Below are 27,722 nucleotides of genomic sequence, written 5' to 3'. Positions count from 1 at the left end.
GGATTCGAACCGCCAACCTTCCGATCGGCAAGCCCAAGAGGCTCAGTGATTTAGACCACAGCACCACCCACATCCTCTGATCAGTAGCTGCTGGGGAACTGAAGTGGGGGAGTGGCTGTGCTGCTCAACTCCTGTTTGGAGCTTTCCACTGGCATGTGGGGGGGGGGGGTGAAACACAGAGCAGTCAAATACAACATTCCTAGAGCAGACATGTTTAGACATGAAGAGGGATGTTTGTCCAGCCAGTAGATAAACTTCCTGTTTCCTCCTGTGCTGGGACAAACCTCCTCTACATGTGACCAGAGGTGGGCGCGACCTTACCTGTGCAGGTAACAAAATAGCACAGGGCAGGCAGCCATCTCTCTCTCTGACTCCATTCCTCAAAGAAGCAACATCTCCTTAGCCTGAGATGTTCTCTTCATCTCAGCCAAGAGAGGACAAAGGTACTATTTCCTTATGGGATAGATTCCAGGCGTATATATTTTGTAACTTAAGTCTGCCTTCTGGGATCCATTTGTGAACAGAATGTGTGAGTAAACTCTTTTATGCTTTTATACAAGACTGTGTCTGTTCTTTTTTAGGAGGGAATAAAAGGGGAATTACCAGGAAACTTATTTTAGAGGCTTATGGAAGCCTGGCAAACCTAGCTGCTGTGTAGGTTTAAAAGGGGAATGTTACTCTGCTAAATCATAGAACTGGTTAACACAAGTTGGGAAGGATATAATTAAACAATATATGCTCTCCTGCCTTCCTGGACATTCCCACAGGGCACCCCACTGGTCATTGTGAGAACAGGATGCAGGAATAGCTTTGGTTTGATCCAGCAGGATTCTTACGTTCTAATGCAGGGATCTTTTTTTCTAAACTAAACAACCCACAACTCTTTAGTTTCCCCCGCAGCTAAGGGGCTCTCAGGCTTGAGTAGGGCTGCACAACTTGCAGTCCATCAGCACGTCATCTACATACAGTGGCTCATGTCTGGGTCATTAAATCTCTCTTGTCCTTTTGCTGACTGCTCAGGAGTGATGCTCAAGTGCCTGGGAAATCACAACAGAAATTGTCTGTTGGGCCGCATTCTGTTCAGTGGACCACAGGCCTGCATCCGACTGCCACCGACAAGAGCACAATGTCTAGGAATTATTAAGACGGGAGTCCACTCTACGGCCATGGGATTCAACAACGTCTTAGGCAGTGTAAACTGGCTACCTCTGGTGATTCCAGTGTTCATGGTGCCACTTTCTTCTTATGATCAAACTGTACCTTCCTGCACGGTTTAGAAGACACTTCAAACGATGCCTTGAATGCCCGGCGCTGCTGGGTCGTCAAGATGGTCCGGGGTCGTTTCTGCCGCTTGTGGTCCTTGCTCTCCTCGGCTGTTTTCCCAGTGCCATCTCCCATTTTGCACAGGCTCCTTTCATCGTCACTTTTACCTTAAAAGATTGGGGAAGGGGATAAAATCAAGCACAGTGCGATTCACAGGACAGGCTTTGTTTAAAACGAAATCCCCCAAATTGAGAAGCCGCATGGAAAAGCTCCCTAATAACGGGAAGATGCTAAAAAAATCCCTTCAGAATTTGCACAAATAGGGCTACAAACCACTCATTTGGTAAGGAAAGGAAAGACAGTGGAGAGAGAGAAGCCCCGTGCTGCCATTTTTACACGCGTGTGGCCGGGGTGGTTGTAAGGAAATAACAAAGCAGTCAAAAGAGGATTATAAGATCAACTCAAAGCTGGTTACACAACAAGTCAGCAGTCATCTCCCAGTGGCATAAATGCCTTCCTAAAGAAGGGTATTTAAACATCCTTCTGCAAACTAGAAACAAGATGGCCAGACAGGCTTCTCTGGGCAAAGGTTTCAAAGGTTTCAAAGCGGGAATTACCTCAGACAGCCTAACCCAGGGGTCCCCAAACTAAGGCCTGGGGGCCGGATGCGGCCCAATCGCCTTCTAAATCCAGCCCATGGATGGTCTGGGAATCAGTGTGTTTTTACATAAGTAGAATGTGTGCTTTTATTTAAAATGCATCTCTGGGTTATTTGTGGGGCCAGTGGCGTACCGAGGGGGGGCGATGGGGCGGAGCGCCCCGAGTGCCAGCCTGGGGGGAGGTTGACACTCGGCGCCACCCCCCCACTCCCAAGCCGATGCCCAGCACCCTTTCCATGCGGCGGTGGCAACTTTTAAGGCTGCAGCGCACGGGCAGCAGCACAGACACGCGCGCCATCTTGGGTCGCGTGCGTGCGTGCTAGGGAGCAGCGCCCTGCCCCTGCGGGGGGGGGTGCCCCGTGTTTGCCACTCCGGGTGGCAAAGCGGCTCCCTAATCCACTGTGTGGGGCATAGGAATTCGTTCATATATATTTTTTCAAAATATAGTCCGGCCCCCCACAAGGTCTGAGGGACAGTGGACCGGCCCCCTGCTGAAAAGGTTTGCTGACCCCTGGCCTAACCCTAACCCTAGATTCAGACCATTTCAAACTTTTAAAGTCAACAGTAACACTAGGAATTAAGCCCAGAGATTAACTGTTACCAAGTGCAGTTCTATACGTACAGGTATCATATGGTGTTTTTAGCTAACACCCAACCTATAGCTCAGCTCCAAAAATATCCCCATTGCACTGGAGAAATCTCACCTCAAGGTCACTCTCAAAGCATGCATCATGGCAGGCAGAACTCCACTGAAGAGTAATTAAGCAGGCTTTTCAATTAGCATGTGTGTGAAACTCCAGGACACTTTGCCTGGGAGAGGTGGAAGCTCTTAAGCCATCGGCCTCCATTACTGGAATAAGGTAGTCCTAATTTGGCAAGGTTGGCATTCCAGTAAAATGTTTGGCACTAGAGTATGTGCCTTCAATACTATGCCACTTCTGGCTGCACATGGGGGTGGCGGCGGTTGCGCCATTTTAAAAAAATGTTCCCTCATATTAACAGTTCCTTGCAAACAGAAAATGAGCACAGCAACAGAGAATGGTTCTGGCCCTAAACGCAGACCCAGCTGTGGTAATTTTCAACTTGCACGGTGCATTTAAAAACAACAACAAATCTGTGGAGTGGTAAAAGCCTTCTGGGAAATGATACATAACGAGTTAAAGAAACTGTTTAAGAAAACTTTTGTTAAAAAAAACCAGAAGGCTTTTTGTTGGGTATACAGTTGTACGTCTAGTTACGAACTTAATTCGTTCTGGAGGTCCGTTCTTAACCTGAAACTGTTCTTAACTAGAGGCGTGATTTCGCTAATGGGGCCTCTTGCTGCCACTGCGCCGCCGGCACACAATTTCCGTTCTCATCCTGGGGCAAAGTTCTCAACTCGAGGTAACTCTGCCAGGTTAGGGGAGTTTGTAACCTGAGGTGTTTGTAACTCGAGGTACCACTGTAATAGGTGAAGAGATACCAAAAGAAGACCAAATACTTTTTATGTATGCAACAACGGCAGCAAGAATGCTACTAGACCAGAGATGGAAGGAGGGAAAGGACCGACTAGAGAAGAATGGCAGACTAAATTGATGCAGTATGCAGAGATGGCGAGTCCGATGAGAAAGTACAGTCATACCTCATATTACGTTCGCTTCGGGTTGCGTTTTTTCGTGTTGCGAACGTGGGAAACCTGGAAGTGTTTACTTCCGGGTTTTCCCCGGTGAGCATGCGCAGAAGAGTTCTGCGCAGTTTGCACATGCACAGAAGCATTCTGCATGGTTTGCGCATGGGCAGAAGTGTGATATCATGCTTTCACGCATGCGCAGAAGCGCCGCTCAGGTTACTGACTTTTCGGAGTGCAAACGGCACCCCGGAACAGATCGGGTCCATAACCTGAGGTACCGCTGTATTTCTAAAAGACTGGAATAAAATTTTAATGTATTTAAAAGACCACTGTAAACAGTTAAAATCATTGGCAGGGATACAATGACACTTGTAATGTGAAATGAACTTTGGTAACAATGAATATATAACAGATAGATAACAGTAAAAGATGCAGAATATTTTTCTTTGAATATGGAACTTTTGGAGGGACGGAAGGGGGTCCGGAGGTTTGAAAGAACCTTTTGCTTTAATGTTTTGAAATGGTTAAAGTTAAAATGTATAAAAGTATGTAGAACCAATAATGTTTTTATAAAATAAAATAAAAACAGCGACAAATCCTCACATGAAGTCTGGACTAAGTATGGTCCATACTTCCACCTCAGTCCCATCTCCTGATGTGTTGCATGTATGGAATAAGCCTGAGTAGAGTTCAAAATAGTAGCATTTTATTAATGAGTATTTGAAAACAATGAGTCGATTGCTCTAATAAAGCCAGTGTATGAAAGACACTGATTCTGAATATCTTTTTTAAAAGGAACCTCACCCTATGTTGCTTGTGTGTTTTCATACATCCAACAGTTTATTTTACGATGCAGAATATGGGATAACTGGAGGCAATGGGACAAAAGGGAGTCGAGTTTGCATTGTGCAAACACATGTTGTACATTCCCACATGTTTCAGAAACTAGGCAGACTCCAAGTTTGGACCAACTTCTGAAAATGCTCTGTATTTTGCAACTTTTAATCGAAAGGACATCAAGTCCCAAGACTTGGAGTCTATTCAGAATATACTCCAATTGAACCTGTTTTCTAGTCGCTGGCAAATCACAGTCTCATTTTTACCACTGGATGATGTTTTTTGTCAAATATAGTGTGAATATTGTGTTATTTGTTCAGGATTTCATTCCCTCCACAGAGTCTCTTGAACTTAAAACTCCAAGTGGGCAACAGTGGATGTACCTTGTCCCTATGTTTGCTGCAGGAAACAGCACAAGTGCTCGATAAACACATCTGATTGCCGTATGTAGTGTGACCCTGTTCCTAGACAAAGGTGCTTAAGGTTTTTCTGACCCTTCTAGCATTGCTAAATCTGCAATAAATTGATGGTTCAAGAAAATGGAAGCCTACTGAATTTTTCAAATTCCGATATATCACGTTGGACTTTAAATTATTATGTTGGCCACTCAGAAATCAATCGCATAGGCGAAGTGACAATTGGTTGGTTTGTGTTTGGAGGCCAATCATTTGGCTAAGCATGAGATTTCAGAACTTGGCACCGTCTTCATGCGCCTGTCTGGTCTCCTGTTTGGGCTTGTAGTTCAGTGTCTACAATGCTGCCAGATTCTTAACTAGAGCGAAACACCTCCCCGATGCCGTGTTTGCCCTTCAGCGCATTATTGCCAGGAGGCATTCCTGTTTCTTTTTTTCGCAGGACGACTAGAGAAACGGGCTGATCAAATATTTCCCACATCTGTCCATATAAGAGAATGAAATAGGGAAATGCTTTGAAATGGATGGGGAAGGGGTGGGGGGGTGGGGGGAAACAGCGCAGAGAAGTCTGGGGGAATCCCATCCCATGAAAGAAAAGTGGCCGTGTCCCCCCACCACCCCAAACACCTGCTCTCCAAATCCCTCCAAATGATGGGAAGTTGATTCTGCTTTAACGTGGCAATGCTTTTAATTAACTCTGCCTTTCAAGCCTTCCTCGAACAGGGTAGGAATTAATTAATCTTTAAGACTCCTCCTGATGTCACATGGGAAAGGACTACAGGCGGTTCATATTGTCTGCCCTGACCTCTGCGCAACCCCAGAGCTCACTGGGGGCGGCGGGGAAATGATGAAGAACCGGCTTCGTGTATGAAGATGAAGAAATTCTTTGGTTGGAGGGAATTAGGGAAAGGAGGGATGTTAGTACACTTTTAATTGGAAAGTGGGCTCCTCTTTCACAGGGGCCTGTTTACTTAGGCTTGGACACTGGGGCTCAAGGGAAGGAGTCATTGAACTGAGGGCTTTGCAGATTATGGGCAACATATGGCTTCCAGTGCTTTGGTCTTCATTTTCATTTTCTCATAAAGTGGTCCTAAGTTTGCATTGTGCTCCTTGTTCCCTTATCGGGAACTTTAAAGATCGGGTCTTTAAAGGTACATATATGCTGACTGGTCAAGAATATGCCATAATCTCATCACAGCCTCACAATTAAATGTCACGGGGGAAAGTCTGCCCTTCCTCTTACACACAGAATGATAGAATCATAGAATTGTAGAGTTGGAAGGGACCACGAGGGTCATCTAGTCCAACTCCCTGCAATGCAGGAATCTCTCGCCCTACATGGGGCTTGAACCCGCGGCCCTGAGATTAAGAGTCTAATGCTCTACTGACTGAGCTATGGAGCGCTCCACATTTATTTTGCTTTTTAGAAAACTTACATTCCGCCAGTCAACCAAACAGGTTCTCAGGCCAGCTTGTAGCAAATCAGGACAGCCCTTTGAGAAGTTAAACTGAGAGGGTTACAATGCAATATAGAAAATATACTGGTGCTTTTAGTTTACATGTGAGAGATTAATGGCCCAGTCCTGTTTATGACTACACTCTACTGAAGATAGACTTATTTTTGAATAAATGTGGTTTAGGGTTGGACCACACAACATTGTTGTTTATCATCAGCATCTACGTTAAAAAAAAAAAAAACCAATCTCTATTCAGGCCCAAATAAACAGAATTGAACTCCTTGATTAATTGCAATTCAGCAGCTTCACACCAGAAAACCCTTTAGAACATTTTTGTTCAAGTATGACTACCTTAAGAGTGCTCTGGTTTCTGGGTGCTGCCATTTCTCATGTCAGATTTGGGTCCATTTATCCCAGAGGTAGTGAGCCTTTCTGTTCCAATGGGACAGGTCTGCCTTTGTTATGTGGTCTGTATGTGGTCCAACTAGCAATGGAAAGAATCTGAGGCTCAAAGGGGACTAGCTGTCTGCAAGCAAGTATGTTGGAGCAACTTCGGCTTTGAGCTGTAGATGATGTCAGTGGCGTAGGAAGCCTTTTCGCTGCCCGGGGCAGAGGAGTGGAGGCACCCCCCTGGGGGCAGGGCGTCACAGCACGTGCGTCATGACGGCACGACGTGTCGGATGCACTGCCCATGCCCGGAATTTCCGGGCATGCGTAGTGGATCTGGCCGGCACTGCTGCGAGCTGGTGAGTGAGCCGTGGGTTGGGCAGCCCCACGACCCGCCGCTCGCTCACCAGCTCGCAGTAGCGCCGGCTGGATGCATCCGGGCCGGTTCTGCTGCTCCTGCGGCGGGCGAGCGGTGGCTCCTGTGGCTGCCCCGTACAGATGGGGTGCTGGGCAGCGGGGGAGGGGCTGGGGATGTCACCCCCCTCCCCTGGAACCCGGGGCGCAGTGCCCCCTACACCCCGCCGTTCCTACGCCACTGGATGACGTCAATTGGTACTCCATTATCTTCTCTTCTAATTCTGTAGTGTAGTAGAGATTTAGGTTTGCGCAATGAAAGTGGATTAAAGCACATTTTCTTTCTTGGAGGGGGGGAGGTCAGATTGTCCTTAGGAAAGAGACAGGTACATGCACAAAAAAGGTGCAATAATGGCACCTCCAGGCAGATAAATCAAAATAAATGCTCGTTGTCACATGATCTCCTCACTATCAAATCAGAAGCAATGCTCAGTAAAGAACAGGCACCACATAACCACCACATGAAGCTTTGTGCAAGCAAATCAGGACAAACGCTCCATGAACAAGCCATCTGGAGAAGCCCTTAATATCTATTGTTTTTGCATTTCATATCCATTTGGGCCCCCCCCTTTACTTTTTCAACCACCATATCTTTCCAATTTAGAATTACGATGCAAGTATCTGATGAAATGGACTGTGGCCCACAAAGGTTTCTGCCATAATCCATTTCTGCCGCAAGACTCTTTATCGCTTTTGCCTTATTCTACTCGGTGCTTGGAGTTGGGGCGTTGTGTTCAATTTCAGGAAATATTCCTGAAAGAAACCTGTGAATGGTACCTCTAAGGGGCAATAAAAGACACATGAGAACCTGGCAACTAGCCGTGGAATGGGCCTGAGGCTCAACAGGCCGAATCTGGCAGTCTCAGCCTTCTGCTCCACTGAGCCCAGTCTCCTTCGCGAAGAACGTGATGCAACTGCTCTCACTTCCGAAAACTATCTGGGCAGACCAATTGTGTCTTTTCAATCGAACCTGGCTCTTTCTCATTGCGTATCTAGTTACTTCACTCTATTTACCACCCATCTGCCAGTAGATGGCAGCATTTTGCTGGTTTTGTTCTACACGCCAGCTCTATTTTCTAATGTCACCTCTCTGTCAAAACTGTCATGATCAAAGCCATCACGGTGCTGTAATCCACCTGAAAAAGTTTGGGATGTGGGTGAGTGTGGGTGTCCGGCCCGTGCTACAATCCTAACCTTTCTCTGAAAAAGGTTTCATCCCCACTCTTGGATTTACAGCTGGCAAAAGAAGAAAACTTTCCCTACGTACATTCTTACCCATTCCTCCTTTCTGCCTCTTATCTCTCTCGTTGCTCCAACCGGAGCCAAGACTCTATGACACGGAGGGAGAGGAATGCCAGGAGGGCCAGTGGCAGAAACTGCACAAGTGTTAAGCCCCCAGCAGCACCCAAGCAAACAGTCTTTCAAGCCAGAGACGGAAGGCAGCACCCGCTGAATCAGATTCTCCCAAGGGATTGGGACCCTCAGAACCACAGGAGTAATGGAAAGGCTCAGGAGGTGCCAAGAACCTGCTGAAGTTGTCTGTTCCTTGTGATCTGTCCAGGGTACTGAAGGACCAGCGGCTAACTCGGTTTCAAAGTTCCTTGGTTTCTGATTGAACATGGGGTCCCTGCCCACTGCTCAGCTCTGCCCGCCCTTGACCCCGACCAAAGATTTGGAAGGGGATCTTGAGATGGAGGAAGAAATCAAGGAGACAGCTGAAGGATAAAGTGTCGTAACAACGAATCTCACACTGAACGGATAGATGCATGCTTGAGTCATGACAAAGAAACAAAGAGGCGAGAAGGCTTCTTGACCAAATGACAACGAAAAAAGGATACAAACTCAAGGAAAACATATACCAGCTGAAAATAAGGCAAGCAAATAAAAATAAAAAACCGAGGAGGATATTGATAAAAACACTAAGACCAATATTAAAAAAAACAAATAAATACATGAGAAGTAGGAAACAGGTCAAGGAGATCATAGGGGCATTAGATAATAAGGGACTGAAAAGGTTAAGACCCAGTAGATCCCTGAGATCTTCCCAAGAGGATTTGTTGATTGTGCCACAACTTGCGGAACGTCATCCGGTCACCCCGTAAAAGTGAGCGTTCTCCGTAGTTGTGCCTGTCCTCTGAGACACCTTCCATCCTGTGACTCAGGAGCCATCGACTGCTGGGTACTTCTGGCAGTTATTAAAAGCTCGCTTGTTTGTTCAGGCTTCCCCTGATTTGTAGCACTGATCCTGTTGCCTCGAATGGTATAAGATACCTGTACTATTTTTGAAACTGAAATGGTTTCGAATGCGTTTTTATTTACTTCTTTATAAACTGCTTCAAGGTTTATTCCCAATGATAAGTGGGAGGGGGAGGGGGAAAATGGGCAGTTCCAAGACAATGCATGAGACTTGACAGAGTCTGAGACCTAGTTTTAACTGAGTTTACGAAACTACCTTTGGGCTGAGGCTGGGCTGATTCAGTTTGTGGCTGTTGGGCCACGCTCCTCCTTGCAAAACAGTTCCCTGTGCATGGAACACTAACATGTTAGGGAGAAGGCTTAGCCAGAACTCAGACATAGTCCAGAAACAGGTTAACTGCTTGTGAGGGAACAGAGTTTTTTGATGGATTAAGCAGATATGGAGTTATTTTAATCAGATACAGGTTTGTTTGTTTGTTTGTTTGTTTGTAAGTTAGGTGTATTTTATCTATTGCTTTTAAGTATTGCTCCCTTCCCCTGGGGTTGGTGTGAATCAGAAATAAATAAATGAAGAAGTGTGCGTGCACACGAAAGCTCATACCAATAACAAACTTAAAGGTAAAGGGACCCCTGACCATTAGGTCCAGTCGTGTCCGACTCTGGAGTTGCGGTGCTCATCATGCATTACTGGCCGAGGGAGCCGACGTAAGCATCTGGGTCATGTGGCCAGCATGACAAAGCCGCTTCTGGCGAACCAGAGCAGCGCACGGAAACACCGTTTACCTTCCCGCCGGAGTGGTACCTATTTATCTACTTGCACTTTGATGTGCTTTCGAACTGCTAGGTGGGCAGGAGCTGGGATCGATCAACGGGAGCTCACCCCGTCACGGGGATTCGAACCGCCGACCTTCTGATCAGCAAGCCCTAGGCTCTGTGGTTTAACCCTGGGTCCCTTAATAATAAACTTAGTTGGTCTCTAAGGTGCTACTGGAAGGAATTTTTTTATATTTTTTATTTTGTTTCGACTACGGCAGACCAACACGGCTACCTACCTGTAAATAAATAACAGATATTTTGCAGCCCGGAGGATTTTGAATTATAAAACTAAGAACAGATTGGGGGATGTCACCAGGGGACATTCGATACCCAGACCCCCAAATATCACAACAAGAGCCCTTCTGAGGCACACAGTAACCAGCAGCACCCTTAAGACCCCCTTACCGGAATCAGACGCGGTCGGGCTCACGAGGCTGAGGAGTTCGCGCTCCTTCTCATAGTCGCTCTTGCAAAGCAGCTGGTCCTCCTTCAGGACAAATTCGTCCCCCTTCTGAAGCTGCTTCTCGCAGACGCAACAGCAGAAGCAGCCCACGTGGTACACACTTTTTTGGGCTCGCATGACGAACTCGCTGGGGGCAATTGCTCCAAAGCAGGTGCTGCACTTCACTGCAAAGAGTCTGCCATGGAAAAGGCCCAAAGCAGAGTGTTAGGTTTAGGCCTCGACTGGGGTGGTCAGCTCAGCAGTGGGTTTTGGGAACGGACCCCATTACTCCCTTAAAAGGTAAAAGGAACCCTGACAGTTAGGGGCATTGCAAGGGGCGGGGGGGGGGGCCACCCTGGGTTCCATAATGGAGGGGGTGACAAATTATCAAGGAACAAAAAAAATTGCATTTTTTTTTGAAAAAAATGAATATTTTTTTTAAAATGCCTGCTCCGAAGGTCTTATCTTACTATACTAGGGATTATAGAGCTATATATGAAATTTCATGCATATCGGTTAATATCTTGACCCTCCTCCACCAAAATAGCTGTTCACTTGGCTGTTTTCCTATGACATGAAGGCAGAAATTTCAGTTCAGAGAACACTTTACTGTTCCCAACCCTAACCCTGTGGAAAGCCATCTAATTAGACTTTAATTTGATTTTGAGATGTTTATAGGAGGTAATTTAATCATTGTTTGATTTTATACCAATGTTATGAAAAAAAACTCCCTGAAAAAACTCAACAACTTTGACCTGAACCCCTCAAAGGGGGGTAGATCACTGTCAGGTTTTAACTCTGTGAGTAGATCACAGTCTCTTGGGAGTTGGCCACCCCTTATTCCAGCCTAACCACACGGTATGTACAGTGGTACCTTGGTTTACGAACTTAATCCGTTCCGGAAGTCCGTTCTTAAACCAAGGCGTGCTTTCCCATAGCAGCGAGGGACTCGATTTACAAATGGAACACACTCAACAGGAAGCGAAACATGTTCTTATTCCAAGGCAAAGTTCACAACCCAAAACACCCACTTCCTGGGTTTGCAGCGTTCTTAATCCAAGTTGTTTACAAACTAAGCTGTTCTCAAACCAAGGTACCACTGTACCTGCTTTTTCATATTTAAAGTGTCTCCCCCCCCCCAGACCTTCATTTCGTCTATTATTTATTGTTCCCAATAACGAAAAATCAAAATATATTACAAGAAGAAGGCGGGCTGATTAAGAAAGGGGGTCCCTACAAAATGGACCACCAGTGGTTGTTGCTGGAAGAAAAGAACAATGAAAATGCAGACAGACAGCCGGAAGGCGCTGCGCCACATCATATCTCAAATTCAGCCCAGGGAGGAAGAAAAGATAATCTTGCAGTCCTGGCCAGGGATAGCAGCAGGAGGAGGTACAATCCTGCGGCAGACACTGCACTGAGCTGCCTGGTAACAGGAGACATGAGAATGAGCTTGACCCACTGACGGATGGGAGATTCCTCTGCTGACTTTCCGAAGCACCACTTAACTCCGACAAGCCTGTGGTTTCTGTAAGATGAGCTAACACCACACTGGATATTGTGCTATGCCAGATATTTGGCTCTTATTCTGCCTAGAAGATGCAGAAAACAAAATCCGCCATATGGTGAAGCTAATTGCAAACACTCGCTGCTCTTACTGAGGGTCCTATTTTTCAAAGGTCTGCTGAGATCCAGCAACAGCAGCAGTGAGAGCATCCAGCAAACGCGCGTGCTCTTTTCATGCAGCCGGGACCCTGCCGCACCGGAGACAAAGATCAGCGCTCCAAATGGTTCGTAAGGACAAAATGTATCACCTCTCCCTCCCTGACCCTCTCAGACTGCAGATGGGCAAGTGGTGCCACAGAATCTCCACTAACGGTGACTTCACAAATTACATGAGGATGAGTCAACTAGCCTATTCCTCTCCGCCCCCTGGGCCTTGTTTTCGTTTCATTACTTGATAGGATAGAGGCCACAGGCTATCACCAAATCTAACACCTGATATAAAACTATCCAGAGCAACTGAAGGAGTTACAATCAGGTATATTTGCCTTCTTTAACTGACTTTTCCTTGGCACGGAGCATTAATTGTGAAGCTATCACAGAAGGAACAGGGGGAAATTAGATGGGATTTGCAGGGCTGCCCCTCCCAATGAACAACATTTTTCTGACATGACAGAACAGACAAGAACGTGATTGACAGGGGCTTCTAGATTGTTGTTTGTTACCACGATAGTTGTATGTTGCGCACTTGAAGAATGACCTTCAAATCCCTCCAGAACAGGCCGTGGAGAGTCAGGGATTCCATGATAAATACTGGACGGGCACAACCCAAGAACTCCCTCCATCTCCTTATCCCACAGCTTTAGCTGCCATTAATGTGCATAATGCGTTTTCCCCCCATTTAAAAGGAAATGGAAAATGGGGGGGGGGGACAAACTGCTCCCCCCCCCCAAATCTGGTTGCTTAGAGGGTGGTCCCCCTGCCCCCACCAGTGCAGTGCTTAGAAAAGCACAGAAGCCCAGGCTGAGGAGAAAGAGGCAGTTGGAGGGTGATCCTATCCTGTGGGCTCTCGGCAGCTTATAGCAATTGCATCAGAATCCATTGCTTTCTCCAGAGGACTCACCATTTATTAAGTTTGAAGGCTTAAGGGAACAAAGACGGGCAAAAACAAAGCAAAACAATAAATTCCACCCACACCCTATTCCTTCCTTGCTGTGCTTATTCTCCCAAGTTTCTTTCAAAACACAAAAATTTCTTCTACAGTAGTTTCATTTCCCCATCTAATTTTTTTTTGACCGCAAATGCACAATTAAAAGGAAATGAAATAAATACATTAAAACGATGATAAAACTTTGGTTCGTTTATGCTTCTTTTACCATGTTGGAGCGATCAATGATGTGGATCTACCATAAACAATGCTGTCAACCCTTCTTTCTGATACTTGGTAAGTCTTGAGGTGAATCTGAGTTTGAGATAATAACAGCTTGCATTGGTAATACAGTGGTACCTCTGGTTACGTACTTAATTCGTTCTGGAGGTCCGTTCTTAACCTGAAACTGTTCTTAACCTGAAGCGCCACTTTTGCGAATGGGACCTCCTGCTGCCGCTGCACCGCCAGAGCACGATTTCTGTTCTTATCCTGAAGCAAAGTTCTTAACCTGAAGCGTTATTTCTGGGTTAGCAGAGTCTGTAACCTGAAGCGTATGTAACCTGAAGTGTATGTAATAATAATAATATAATAATAATTTATTATTTGTACCCCGCCCATCTGGCTGGGCTTTCCCAGCCACTCTGGGCGGCTTCCAACAGATATTAGGATACATAAAAATGTCACAGATTAAAAACTTCCCTGAACAGGGCTGCCTTCAGGTATTTTCTAAATGTCAGGTAGTTGCTTATCTCTTTGACCTCTGATGGGAGGGCGTTCCACATGGCAGGCGCCACTACCGAGAAGGCTCTCTGCCTGGTTCCCTGTAGCTTTGCTTCTCGCAGTGAGGGAACCGCCAGAAGGCCCTCGGCGCTGGATCTCAGTGTCCGGGCTGAACGATGCGGGTGGAGGACGCTCGTTCAGGTATACAGGACCAAGGCCATTTAGGGATTTTAAAGGTCAGCACCAACACTTTGAATTGTGCTCAGAAATGTACTGGGAGCCAATGTAGGTCTCTCAAGACCGGTATTATGTGGTCCCGGTGGCCACTCCCAGTCACCAGTCTAGCTGCCGCATTCTGGATTAACCTGAGGTACCACTGTACCCTGGTTGGTTTTCTGGGTTGCGGATTGTACTGTTTTCCAGTTCCACTCCTCCTGGAGGATGGATTGCAGAGGGTAATGATATTAGGCAACTTCGGTTCTGCCCCTTGACATTGACATTATGGGATCCCTCAAGTATCCATTGTGTTCAACTTTCAAATGAAGTCAGAGGATATGGAGATTGGTGTCGGCGATACACTGATAGCACCCAGCTCTATCTGAGCCAAGTGTGGCACAGGGGACATGTTTGGAAGCAATAGTGCCCCAGATGAGAGTAAAAAAAATAATACTGAAACTCAATCTTGACAAGGCAGAGGTGCTGTTGTTTGGTGGCTTGTCTGGCCAGAGACGTGATATTCAACCTTGAATAATAAGGGGTGCATTCTGGGAGTGTTGTTAGGTTAGAAAACCACTCCTGTCCCACAAATTTGTCAAATCCTCTTTCTAACATTCTACGTCAGGATCACCACAATGTCTTTTTGGCAATGAATTCTGAAAGCTAATTATGCACCATGTGAAGAAGCATATTATCTCGCCCATCTGGAATTTACTGCGAATCAACTTCATCTGGTGAATGCGAGCTCCAGTATTAAGGGAGGGAGGGAGAGAACATCGCTCTGCCACTTTTTTTGCACTTCCCTGTTTAGGGAAGATTTTAATGTTTGATTGATTATTGTATTTTAATATTTTGTTGGAAGCTGCCCAGAGTGGCTGGGGGAGCCCAGCCAGATGGATGGGGTATAAATAAATTATTATTATTATTATTATTATTATTATTATTATTATTATTATTACCTTATAAATACTATTTATAATTTTATGTTTCTGTACCCCGCCTTTCCACCAAATGGTGCTCAAGGCAGCTAACAAACACGATAAAACCAAAGGAGGCAAAACTCCACTAAAATCCATTTAAAAAATCAATTGCAACATCCTTTTCAAGTCAGCCTATGGGCCAAAGTCTTGTCTAAATAAAAGCATGTTTATTCTGCCAACAGAAGGTCACCAAAGATGTGGCCAGCCTTCCTTGCAAAGCTGGCAGGGGAGGCAATGCTCCTCTTGAGGTGCATATGAGGATCATGCCAGGGTTGGAGGTAAGGAAGGACAGATCACTTTATCAAGCCCGCCCCCCCCCCAACACACACATACATTCTGTGTGCACAGACCCTGCAAGGATACAAACTGTATGTGTTTAGGCTCTGTACACATGGTTGAGAATTCACCGAATACTTTTTGCTTTTACAGAGGTCTTGGCCGTGAGTACAGAGTCTATATATGTCCCACTTGTATGCGCTGTGGATTTGTGCAGACAGTACGTCAGAGGTGGCGATGCCTGCCATCACGATCCTGCTCCCTCCCGTTTGCTCGCATGTGTTCACACCACTGCTATTTTTCCTATAATAATAAAAAAAGGTGGCGGAACTCACCATGAACGCCTCCCTTGTTCTCTTATAATGGCAATGGCGCCCACCAGAGAGGTGCTGGAACTGAGTTCTGGCTGGAAAAAAGCCCTGGTTCACAACTACATATTTGAAAAAGCCATTCTACTTTAAGAAGGGTGGACCCAAGATAGACAGAGAGTTCCTGCCAGTGCTGGTGAGGTATCCTTGTTTTGTTTTAGTTACAGGTAGGTAGCCGTGTTGGTCTGCCATAGTCAAAACAAAATAAAATAAAGAATTCCTTCCAGTAGCACCTTAGAGACCAACTAAGTTTGTTCTTGGTATGAGCTTTCGTGTGCATGCACACTTCTTCAGATACGCATGAAAGATCATACCAATAACAAACTTAGTTGGTCTCTAAGGTGCTACTGGAAGGAATTTTTTATTTTTATTTTTTTGTTTTGTTTTGTTGTTTTGTTTTGTGTGTGTGTGTTTTTTTACAAAACGAAAGTACAGCAAAATTAAAAGGTCCCTTTTTAACCTCTCCAACCACGATCATGAGGCAAATACAGTGGTACCTTGGGTTACAGATGCTTCAGGTTACAGACGCTTCAGGTTACAGACTCCGCTAACCCAGAAACAGTACCTCGGGTTAAGAATTTTACCTCAGGATGAGAACAGAAATCGCACAGTGGCGGCGGGAGGCCCCATTAGCTAAAGTGGTACCTCAGGTTTAAGAACGGTTTCAGGTTAAGAACGGACCTCCGGAACGAATTAAGTTCTTAACCCGAGGCACCACTGTAGTCTCAATCTTGAACCATCCTTCAATGGAACATTTCGAGATTTAGATTTCTGAGGCTTACCACAGTCAACCCTTTAAATCTTTGTAGTGTTCTCTTTCTGTAAATAAAATACCATCATTGTCAAGCTAACAGATTGAAGAGGGACAATTTCTGAGGTTGTTAGCATGACCCTTATCTCTCTCTGCCTCTCCTACCTCCCCCCCCCCCCCCCCGTGGTGGACAAACGTCCATTTTACTGCCTGGCAACGGGGTAGGGGCTAAGCCTGCAAAAATATGAGTGTTTTTTGGCTGGAGTACCGGAGGGCCTGCAGCCCTACCGAGAGAGAAAAATTAAACACCCCATGCCATGGCTCCAGAAAGGGGAAGAATTAGGTTTCATACCGTGAAGGCTGGACCATGGCATTCTTTAGCTAATGCTTAACAAACCCCTCAACAAAAGGAGCCAACTTAGCTGCATGTTTGTAAAATGTATTCTCAGCAGAATCAGGTTTATTGGAGAATTTTGTGGTCCCCCCGCCCCTTTCTCTGCATCCCTTCCTTGACTAAATCCATGCCCATTCATGCCAACAGTGCAAGATTTCATGCTCTGAGAGGTTTAGCTACCAGGGCAAAAATTAGGTATATCGGAAAATCTCCGTTAATTTCAGCTATAGCACAAATGCCCTAGCAGATGGGTGCACTGCAAAGAAGACAAGAAATAACGCCTATATAAAAACTAAGGCCTTCGAACCAATTTATGTTTCCCTACTTGTGGCCTGAAATAATGCATGAAGAAATATTAGAAAACAAATAGCACTATTGCCGCTATTAGGCCATGTTACACTGGGAAGAAGAAGGAACACGGGTAGTGCTGTGGGTTAAACCACAGAGCCTAGGGCTTGCCGATCAGAAGGTCGGCGGATCGAATCCCCGCGACGGCATGAGCTCCCGTTGCTCGGTCCCAGCTCCTGCCAACCTAGCAGTTTGAAAGCACATCAAAGTGCAAGTAGATAAATAGGTACCGCTCCTGCGGGAAGGTAAATGGCGTTTCCGTGCGCTGCTCTGGTTCGCCAGAAGCGGCTTAGTTATGCCGGCCACATGCCCCGGACGCTTTACGCCGGCTCCCTCGGCCAATAAAGCGAGATGAGCGCCGCAACCCCAGAGTCGTCCGCGACTGGACCTAATGGTCAGGGGTCCCTTTACCTTTACGTTTACACTGGGAAGAACTCCTGCTCTAAACAAACTGAAAAATAAACAATATATGCGTGTGGTGTTTGTGGGAGGGCAGGTATTGAAGCCTCACATCCCCAAATCAAAAACATAAAACGCACACCAGCTGAAGACAGAAAATAGATTTTTAAGGGAGAGGATAATGTTACAATAAAGCCTGGGTTATACCTACTCATTTGGGTGGGGTATTTATGTGTGTATGCCCATGTCCTACGAGCCTCTCTAGTAAAACAAGTCATGCAGGTTTGTACAATAATAGGGAAACCTGAAGATCCTATCGAAACCATAGTAAGGCAAAATAAACATTCAGGACAACTTCCTAGAAAGATTATGGTTCTTCATTTTCATTCACTGTGCTAAAGCTTACTTGGTTGGTCTCTAAGGTGCTACTGGACAATTCTTTTTAATTTTTTAAAATTCATTTCGTGTGCTAAAGCTGTTCTCCTTTAGTTCAGACTGAAGTCCTGGACTGACCCTAAATCAGGGGACAGCAACCTTTCTCAGCCGGGGGCCGGTACACTGTCCCTCAGACCATGTTGTGGGCTGGACTACAGGTGAAACTTGAAAAATTAGAATATCGTGGGAAAGTCCATTTATGTAAGCAATTGTTTTCATTAGCTACTGGAGTTTCATATATGAGATAGACTCATGACATGCAAAGCGAGATATGTCAAGCCTTTGCTTGTTATAATTGTGATGATTATGGCGTACAGCTGATGAAAACCCCAAAATTGAAATTGTGAATTTGGGGTTCTCATCAGCTGTACACCATAATCATCACAATTATAACAAATAAAGGCTTGACATATCTCGCTTTGCATGTCATGAGTCTATCTCATATATTAGTTTCACCTTTTAAGCTGAATTACTGAAAGAAATGAACCTTTCAACGATATTCTAATTTTTCAAGTTTCACCTGTATATTTTGAAAAAAATAATGAACGAATTCCTATGCCCCACAAATAACCCAGAGATGCATTTTAAATAAAAGCACACATGCTACTCATGTAAAAACACCAGGCAGGCCCCACAAATAACTCAGAGATGCATTTTAAATAAAAGGACACATTCTGCTCATGTAAAAACACACTGATTCCCGGACCGTCCACGGGCCAGATTGAGAAGGCAATTGGGCCGCATCCGGACCCCAGGCCTTAGGTTGCCTGCCCCAGCCCTAAATAGTATCCAAGTTCCCCCCATCATCCCTGCTACAGTAAGCAGGAGGTAAGTTTCATGTCCCCTTAATTTAATGGGGGGGGGGTGGACCTGTCGCCAAGAAAACAAAGTGTTCACTTGACTCCGAGTATATTTCACGAAGTTAACTAGAAAACATAACATTGCTAGTCAAATTTATTATCATAAAACAGGGAAGGAGCTAGCTGTCAGAATTAATTACTCCCAGGCAACTTGCAGCATAGCACAGCATAAACACGTCCCTCCAGGCTGGCGTTGGGGGGGGGGGGTGTCCAAGAACCTACAAAGGGGGTCCGACAGACCTTGCTAATTATTAAGTCCTAGTTTAAACGTATCCCCAGAAGCTTTTGAATGCTCTTCTCAGAGCTTCTGCCTCTGCTGAGATTTATGATTAGACAGAAGATATAATCGAGGTGGCCCATTTAGGAGGCTGAGTGTCCCTTCATTCGGATCACAGAATCACAGAAGTGTAGACTTTGAGGAGACCCTAAGAGTCCTTTGGTCCAACCCCCTGCGATGCAGGAATCTCAACTAAAGCATCCATGACAGATGGTCACCCAACCTCTGCTTAAAAACCTCCAAGGAAGGAGATCCCTCCAAAGGGGGGGGGGAGTTGTGGGGGGACACACACAAGAATTACACACAGAAGTTTGTTTAGAGCAGCCTTAACATTACAGCCTTTAACAGATCACAGATAATTGGAATAAATAACTTTTGTGAGGAATTTGGGTGAAAAAATTTTAACTGAAAGCTATTTTTTATGTTATACAGTGGTACCTCGACTTACGAATTTAATCCGTTCCGAATGCACATTCGTAGGTCAAAAAAATTGTAAGTCAAAAAAAGCAATTTCCCCATAGGAATGCACTGGAAACGAAAAATTCGGAAAAATTCATAAGTTGAGTAAACCGCATCTAAAATTCGTAAGTCGAGTAAACCCCGTCTAAAACCGCCAATGGTTGTCCATTTGTAAGTCAAAAAATTCTTATGTCGAGTAATTCGTAAGTCGAGGTACCACTGTATATATATTATATATATGGGACTAAGCAAAACCTCAACAAAATCACTGTTGTGTAGTACATGGTATGAGTCGGTATACCTGGATCTAGTGGAAAATCTGGGTGATCTGCAGTAGTTCAGCCAGGATTTCTGATAACAGCAGCAGCAAAATAGCTACCTCCCAACTAAATTATAGTGCTAAAATGAAGAAAGCTTGGGATAACCATGAGTAGATTCACGTACGGAAGGGCTGGCAGTTCAGTTCTGGTCCACAAAGTAAATTGCTTGGGCTCAGAATTCTTGAGAGATATGCTTTGGTGGATGTGTGTTTTTATTTGGTTCGTTTTTTTAAATTTCTATTTCTGTATCAAAATACGCACATCTGATAAAGGAGAAACATTCATTTACCAGCTAAACAAGGCAAATTTAATAAGAACATAAAGAGCCGGATGACACGCAGGAATATAAAAGGTAGTGCGAGGCTGGGGAAAGGTTAGGCAGCTGTGGGGGTTTACACATGCCAAAATTTCCTCTTTTACATAGCTATTAAATGAACAGGAGCTCAGCCTTCCTTAAGATCTAAAGGAGGTGCCGGGGGGGGGGGACTGGACATAAGTGATTAAAAAATAAGTAAGAGTGAGCCCATGCTCAGTATGGGGTTGCAGCTGAGTCCGACATAAGAAAGGGTTGAAAAATTATTCAAATCACAGTATAATCGTGAGTCAAATCATTATTTTTTTAGATATTCAATATGGTGTAGGAAGAAAAGTCACTGGTGCCCAATGGTGGTCACAGTCCCTCATGACCCTATAAAACAATTTAAGTTTTCAGTGTGAGTTTGTTAGATGGAGATGTTGTTGTTTATAGTGAAATACTGAAGAAGACAACATCGAAACAGTGTATTTATCCGGAACGCTGTCTCACCGGATGTATTTAGTTACTCAGATTGTACAGCTATTACTTCGCTGCAAATTATAAAGACATAATTGTGCCCGTCATGGTGCTGGAGGAGACTCTTGAGAGTCCCATGGACTGCAAGAAGATCAAACCTATCCATTCTCAAAGAAATCAGCCCTGAGTGCTCACTAGAAGGGCAGATCCTGAAGTTGAGGCTCCAGTACTTTGGCCACCTCATGAGAAGAGAAGACTCCCTGGAAAGGACCCTGATGTTGGGAAAGATGGAGGGCACAAGGAGAAGGGGGCGACAGAGGATGAGATGGTTGGACAGTGTTCTCGAAGCTACTAACATGAGTTTGGCCAAACTGCGAGAGGCAGTGAAGGATAGGCGTGCCTGGCGTGCTCTGGTCCATGGGGTCACGAAGAGTCGGACATGACTGAACGACTGAACAACAACAAATTGTGCCCATCATTCATCGGTCTATGTGTTGCCTCTTTTACACTAGGTCGGAAAATAAACTGGGCATTTTCAAGAGTTTGTGTCAATCGCTCAGGAAGCCCTGCAGACCCAGGATGGGCACTCCCTCCTCCTCCGTTCAGATGAGCTACCAATAAAAGACACCAGGCCATCAAATGGGATCAAATCAGGCCACAACTGACTACAGATGAAGAGGTTTGGCATAGGCAATGGGTAACCATGGGTAACGCGGGTGGCACTGTGGGTTAAACCACAGAGCGTAGGGCTTGCCGATCGGAAGGTCAGCAGTTCGAATCCCCGCGACGGGGTGAACTCCCATTGCTGAGTCCCAACTCCTGCTAACCTAGCAGTTCGAAAGCACGTCAAAGTGCAAGTAGATAAATAGGTACCGCTCCAGCGGGAAGGTAAACGGTGTTTTCATGCGCTGCCCTGGTTAGTCATGCTGGCCACATGACCCGGAAGCTGTACGCCGGCTCCCTCGGCCAATAAAGCGAGGTGAGCGCCGCAACCCCAGAGACATCCGCGACTGGACCTAATGGTCAGGGGTCCCTTTACCCTTTACCTTTACCCATTTAATTTCCGGCCAGCCTGCCAGAAATGTCATCAAGTGTCAACCCGACAGCAGGGATTCCTAGGACTTACATCAAATAGGGGGCTCTCCAGGCCCAAGCCCCAATCTGAGCATATGGACAGAAGCAACTCCTTCACGGATCCCTTTAACGGTATACCCTATTTCTGGAGGGGAAGGCGAGGGTACCGCCACCCCCCCACACTCCATCCAAGACTAAGGCTACCCAATCCCTAAACAGCCCAAGTTGTGACAATTGCAAAACCCTCAGGCCATAAGCCAATTCACCTGAAAGGCAAATTCCTGCCCGGCCCAGAATACAACGACCACCGTTGCTATAGCAAGGCCAAATCAATACAGTACGTGAAATCATGACACAGTGGTTGGGTGAGACGAATGGGAGCTGGGTTTCCGGGCAAGTAGCTTTAAATCCCACGGGAGTGGACCTGAGGGAAACCTGATTGCTCTGTCACAAGTGTGCCCTGCCCTCTGAGCCAGCCTGACATTTGCCAATTCACAGGCTGGTGGTCTGCTGGGGATAGCTGCCAGCATCCAGCTGTCCCGCAACATTGCCGCACCCCAAAAATGGGGTAACCAGACTTGGATAACTTTGTGAGCGATAGATGTGCCCTCAAAAACACCTCTGCTCTTTCTCCATTGCCGCCTTCCTTACCTTGGGGAAGTGGAAGGAGAGAGCTCAAGAGAATAATTTTTTGAGAGTGTGTGTGTGTGTGTGTATACATACAGTCATACATTGGAAGTCAAATGGAATCTGTTCCAAAAGTCGGTTCAACTTCCAAAACGTTTGAAAACCAAAGCGCAGCTTCTGATTGGCTGCAGGAAGCTCCTGCAGCCAATCGGAAGCCCCATCGGATGTTCAGCTTCCAAAAATAGTTTGAAAACTGGAACAGTCACTTCTGGTTTTTGATCGTTTGTGAGCCAAGGCGTTCAGAAACCAAGGCACAACTGTGCAATCAAGCAGTGTATAAATTTTATGAAATAAATAAGAGCAGCCCTTTCTTATCATAGAATCATAAAATTGTCCCGTCCCTAGCTGGGCTCAAACCACCAACCTTCTGGTTAGCAGCCAAATGCAATGGGCAAAATGAAGACTTGTGCTTTTAGGCATGGTGAAAACACCCATTTCAATGTGGCGCTTTTAAAAAGTAAGTTTGGAACAATGTAACACTGAAAACAACGAGAAACATTTTTGAACACGTTTAAAAATGTTTGCGAAAGATTTAGCTCTGTACTGTACTGAAATTCTGATACAGAGGTCTTGCACGGGACCTTTGCATTATAATTTTTTTTTAAAGTCCAGATGGTTGTACTGCGATTCCTATCTCTGAGGTAACCCTCCACAAATGTGGAAATCTTGAAAGAATAGCTTCACCGGGTTCAAACATACCTCCAGCATGCAGTCAGCGGAAATGGGCACACTCACATGGTTTGGGCTGCCACAAAGCACTGAGGTTGTGCTCGAGTGAGGAGCAAAAAGAATCGAGGGTGTGGAAATAGGGAATACCCACCAGAATCACCACCACGCACAGCAGAAAGAAAAATGCTCTAATGAGCTGCCACACCAGTGGTGACTGCAGATGTATAATTGACTGTTTTTACTTAGCTGCTTTTCTGTGGTAAGAGGAAATCTGAATTAAGTGTTGTTGTTGTTTGATAAATTTTCATGAATTACAAAAGAGCAATGTCTCTTTTTGTTGTTGTTCAGATTTATAAAGTCTTTTGGTCACGTTCGACGTAAGACAATGCGGTTGAATTAAATGCTTAGATGGCAGATGAAAATGATGGACTATATGGAGCTCGCTGAGATGACCGGGAAACTTCGTGACCAGAGGGACGACGCAGTGGAAGAAGATTGGAAGAAATTTAAATTGTATTTAAAAAATTACTGTATGATTGAGGATTAGATATAACTAGGAAGGAAAAGCTAGACTGTAGGCGAAGAGTAAGGTTAAGTGCCTGAGATAGATGAATATAAGTTAAGAAAAATAGATAAGGTTGAATATTTAAGTAAGTTTTATAGTAAATATGATTCGGTAAGATGTTTAGAAATTACTAAAAATGATAGACCAGGAACGCAGGAGGAGGAGATAGGAGGAAGTCTATTACAATGTGAGGAACAAACATTAGGTATAAGATTTATATGTATGTTTTCATGTTTGTTTTTGTTAGTTTTAAATGTGTATGTTTATTTTATGTGTCAAAAATTTTCAATAAATATAATTTTTAAAAAAGAAGAAGAATTAAATGCTTTTACAAAGCAGCCTGACATTTTGGTGACAATGATGTCATGTAGGCAGCACATGAGCAGCACTTGATTCCGCAAGGAAACTCCACCTGGAAGCCCCCACAGAGGTGGCAGATGGCTGTGTCATTTTTTGATTAAGCAACGCAAACTGTATTATTTGCTGCATGTATTGTTTGAGGGATTAGGCTGGGATAACTTGAGCGAGCGGCTAGTAGGAAACAGATATATTGGAGCAGATCAGTCCTCCAACTGGGGTCTAAACGGTTCTTTGTCTCCTCAGCTGCAGTCAAGGACTTCCATTTCCCTTCCTTGTGACAGGAAGCCAGCTGGGGAGGGCTGGGAGAGGACATAGGACTTTACAGATGCTCAGTCCGTGTACAGGTGTGCCAATAAAGAAGCTGTCAGGTGCATTCGAGGTGTAGGTTCCTTGTCAATCCTAGCCCCCTATCACTGATAATTCAAAGTAGCTCGAAGGCAATATCCTTTCAGGACAAGGCATTGTTTGTTATATTTCCGTAGGAATTAGCTGCCATAAAATCAGTGGGCAATATAACATTGAATCAGAATAAACTATAGTCGATGAACAAAGCGGCTGACAAACAGAGTTGTGGCGGGGGGGGGGGGGAGCCTGAGATTGTAAAATGGAGTTATCCATTTCCAGTTAGACTCTGACTTCATGATCTAATCTTTCATCTTTTCATTTATCAGCTCATTCCCCTGTGGCAGGTGGGAAATTATTTTTGTTGATCCTCCCCCTCCTCTTTTTTTAAAGCTCTATAGCTGAAACGTGCAATCCACTGGTTTTCAAAATTTAATTTATAAAATGAAAAACAGCTGTTGTGGTATCAGTTACAAGCCAGATGAGAATCTCCCAAACCCCAACTGGACAGTGGATCTAAGTGTCTCAAAAGAGGCATTCTTCATTCATACAACCGTGTGCTACCTCATCTATATGCATGCCCTTTCGCTATCCTGCTCAGGATTTCTCGAAGAAATGTATCTTGAACGAGCAGGAAATGCTCAGCCGAAAGGAAACGGTCTTTGTATTTTTACTCAGGAGTAAGCCCCACTGAACTGAGTGAGCACACTTAGTTATGGAGCGAAACGATTTCCACATAATATTACCATTTTTGTCTACCTATGTTACTTGGCTGTATTCTTTGGTACAGACAGATTTTTCGATTTAGTGCTTCTGAGCATGCGCGAGCGCCGAAACCTGGAAGTAACCCGTTCCAGTACTTCCGGGTTCAGCGCAGAGTGCAACCTGAAAACACATAACCCGCAGCGTTCGCAACATGAGGCGTGACTGTAATTCAAAGGGACGATTCAACAGGAAATCGCTGAATTCATTTCTATCATCTGTAGCTTGAATCAGAAAAAGATGTTTGTTTGTTTTAATTCAATCACACTCTATGTGTAAATTAGCTGACCAATGCCTGGATGTCATCGAAAACTGTTGTGTGAATGACTGCTAATAGTATAATTATACCGGTATGTGTTTTTTTCATTTCATTTCCCCCCGACCTTGCTGTTTATAATTCCATGGGTTATGCCGAAATTCAGGATAGCACCTCATGTATCTCATGGAATGGACTGTAATCCATGGAAGTTTATCACAGAACAGATCTCTCTATCTTTGAGGCAGCACAACCCTTCACTATTTTTTATTGAAAATTTCGAATCTGTGATTGTGTGTACTTAATATGGACAGCCCTATTTCATAGCTGTTCAAAGCCATAGCAGAGCAACTTGCCCTAGTGTCGAACAGCATGATTTTGTCTATGCCACCAGGATGAAGAATCTGGTCCATTTATCGTTGCGTGAGATGCAGAGGCTATTCATACAAGCATCTCAGAGAGCGGATATTACCTTTAAACCTACTCGTTTTATTGCTTCTGCTCTGCAAATATTTGCTCAGCAAAGGAAAGGTTTCTTTCCATGGTATCTGTGTCAAAACAGGCCCCATTAATTTCTGATTCTCTTAAATCTTTCTTTCCCATAATTTCAGCTTACAAGGCAAATATTGATCATACCAATTAACTGCTGGCTAAATAATGTAAAGTTGCTTAATGTTTTCCATTCTGCATGGATGGCAACATGAACGTCGAGCAAGACACCAAAAACTAGCCTCACAAACACATCTGGTGCAATGAAGGGCTGCCTTGATCACTTCAGGAAAAGATGCCCTTAGAAGATGCCTAGCAACCATTTCCTGCCCGACACCAGGAAGAGTTTATCCTGCAGTCTCTGACAAAGGCAAATGTCTTCTTCCATTCTTTCACTAGTGTGACTGCATGCAGGGAAAAGCTGGGCCTACTATACTTCTGTTGAGCACAGCTTCTCAAAGAGCAAGGGCAACTTCCGTATTCTCAAAAGCCGCAATATTTTCTAGGTAGGAAACCCCGGCCTGTGAGGCTCACAGATCAACCACCTCATGCAAGGGCAAGACTCTGTTATGAAACTGATCTAGCAGTGTTTTATGGTTGTGAACCAGGGGCGTAGCAAGGGGGCGGGGGGTGCAGGCCGCCCCAGGTTCCATAATGGAGGGGGGGACAAATTATCAAGGAACAAATTTTGTTGGGGGGAAAAATGAATTTTTTTTTAAATGCCTTCTCCGAAGGTCTTATCTTACTATACTAGGGATTATATAGCTATATATGAAATTTCATGCATATCAGTTAATATCTTGACCCTCCTCCACCAAAATAGCTGTTTACTTGGCTGTTTTCCTATGTCGTGAAGGCTGAAATTTCAGTTCAGTGGAGCACTTACTGTTCCCAACCCTAACCTGTGGAAAGCCATCTAATTAGATAGACTTTAATTTGATTTTGAGGTGTTTTTAGGAGGTAATTTAATTATTGTTTGATTTTATACCAATGTTATGTATCTGATGTTAGCCACCCTGAGCCCGACTTGGGCCGGGGAGGGTGGGATATAAATAAAAGTTTATTATTATTATTATTATTACTTGTTATTATTCCTTTGTAAGGAAATATGAAATAACGTAAAACCATTTTTTGCGGGGGGGGGGGTGAATCAATGGGGGGGTTGACAAGAAATTTTCCGCACCGGGTACCACCTGACCTTCCCATGCCTCTGGGGGGGGTCACAAAATTTTTTTGCCCCCGTGTACCAATTTACCTTGCTACGCCCCTGTTGTGAACCATGCAAGTGCAGGCATGTTATTTACAAATACAGTGGGACCTCGGGTTACAGGTGCTTCAGGTTACAGACTCCACTTACCCAGAAATAGTACCTCAGGATGAGAACAGAAATCGTGCACCAGTGGGAGGCCCCATTAGCTTTTTTTTTTTTAAGGACCTATATGTCTTTTATTTACCTTTTCAAGCAAGAAGTGGTGGGCCTGGTCCAGGTTCCAAGCTTTTTACTGCTGCTATTTAAACTATAAAACCAACCAATTTTATTTCTAGAAACCCCAGAATCACAAGGGAAAGAGCCAAGATAGAACGAGGCATGCATTTGGGATTTTTGCATTTTGGAAGTCAAACCTACTTGCTGCTACTGTTCTGCTCAAATAGAACTACCAATATGAAATGGCGCCCCATGAACTAAAGGGGTGCTTTGAGTTATAAAATATGCTAGGTTTGAAATTATCTAGGTGGAATTTAGAAGGGGGGAAACATGAAACAAAGAATAGGAATACACTGTTAAATATGTACAAC

The 27,722-nt window shown here is 44.8% G+C and overlaps 1 protein-coding gene across 1 annotated transcript in view; it reads right to left on the bottom strand.

The window, feature by feature from the left end:
* Positions 1–27,722, bottom strand: part of LMX1A (LIM homeobox transcription factor 1 alpha) — a 72,375-nt gene that overhangs the window by 7,185 nt on the left and 37,468 nt on the right. The window contains exons 4-5 of the mRNA XM_033151345.1: positions 10,457–10,689; positions 1,261–1,430 (exon numbers count right to left, since the gene is read on the bottom strand). Of these exons, the coding sequence (XP_033007236.1) occupies positions 1,261–1,430; positions 10,457–10,689 (403 nt within the window). The remainder of the gene's footprint in view (positions 1–1,260; positions 1,431–10,456; positions 10,690–27,722) is intronic.

The sequence above is a fragment of the Lacerta agilis genome, chromosome 6 (assembly GCF_009819535.1).
Source record: "Lacerta agilis isolate rLacAgi1 chromosome 6, rLacAgi1.pri, whole genome shotgun sequence".
Taxonomy (NCBI): domain Eukaryota; kingdom Metazoa; phylum Chordata; class Lepidosauria; order Squamata; family Lacertidae; genus Lacerta; species Lacerta agilis.
The sequence above is the reverse complement of the archived record's forward strand: the minus strand, read 5'-3'. Positions and strand labels throughout refer to the sequence as shown.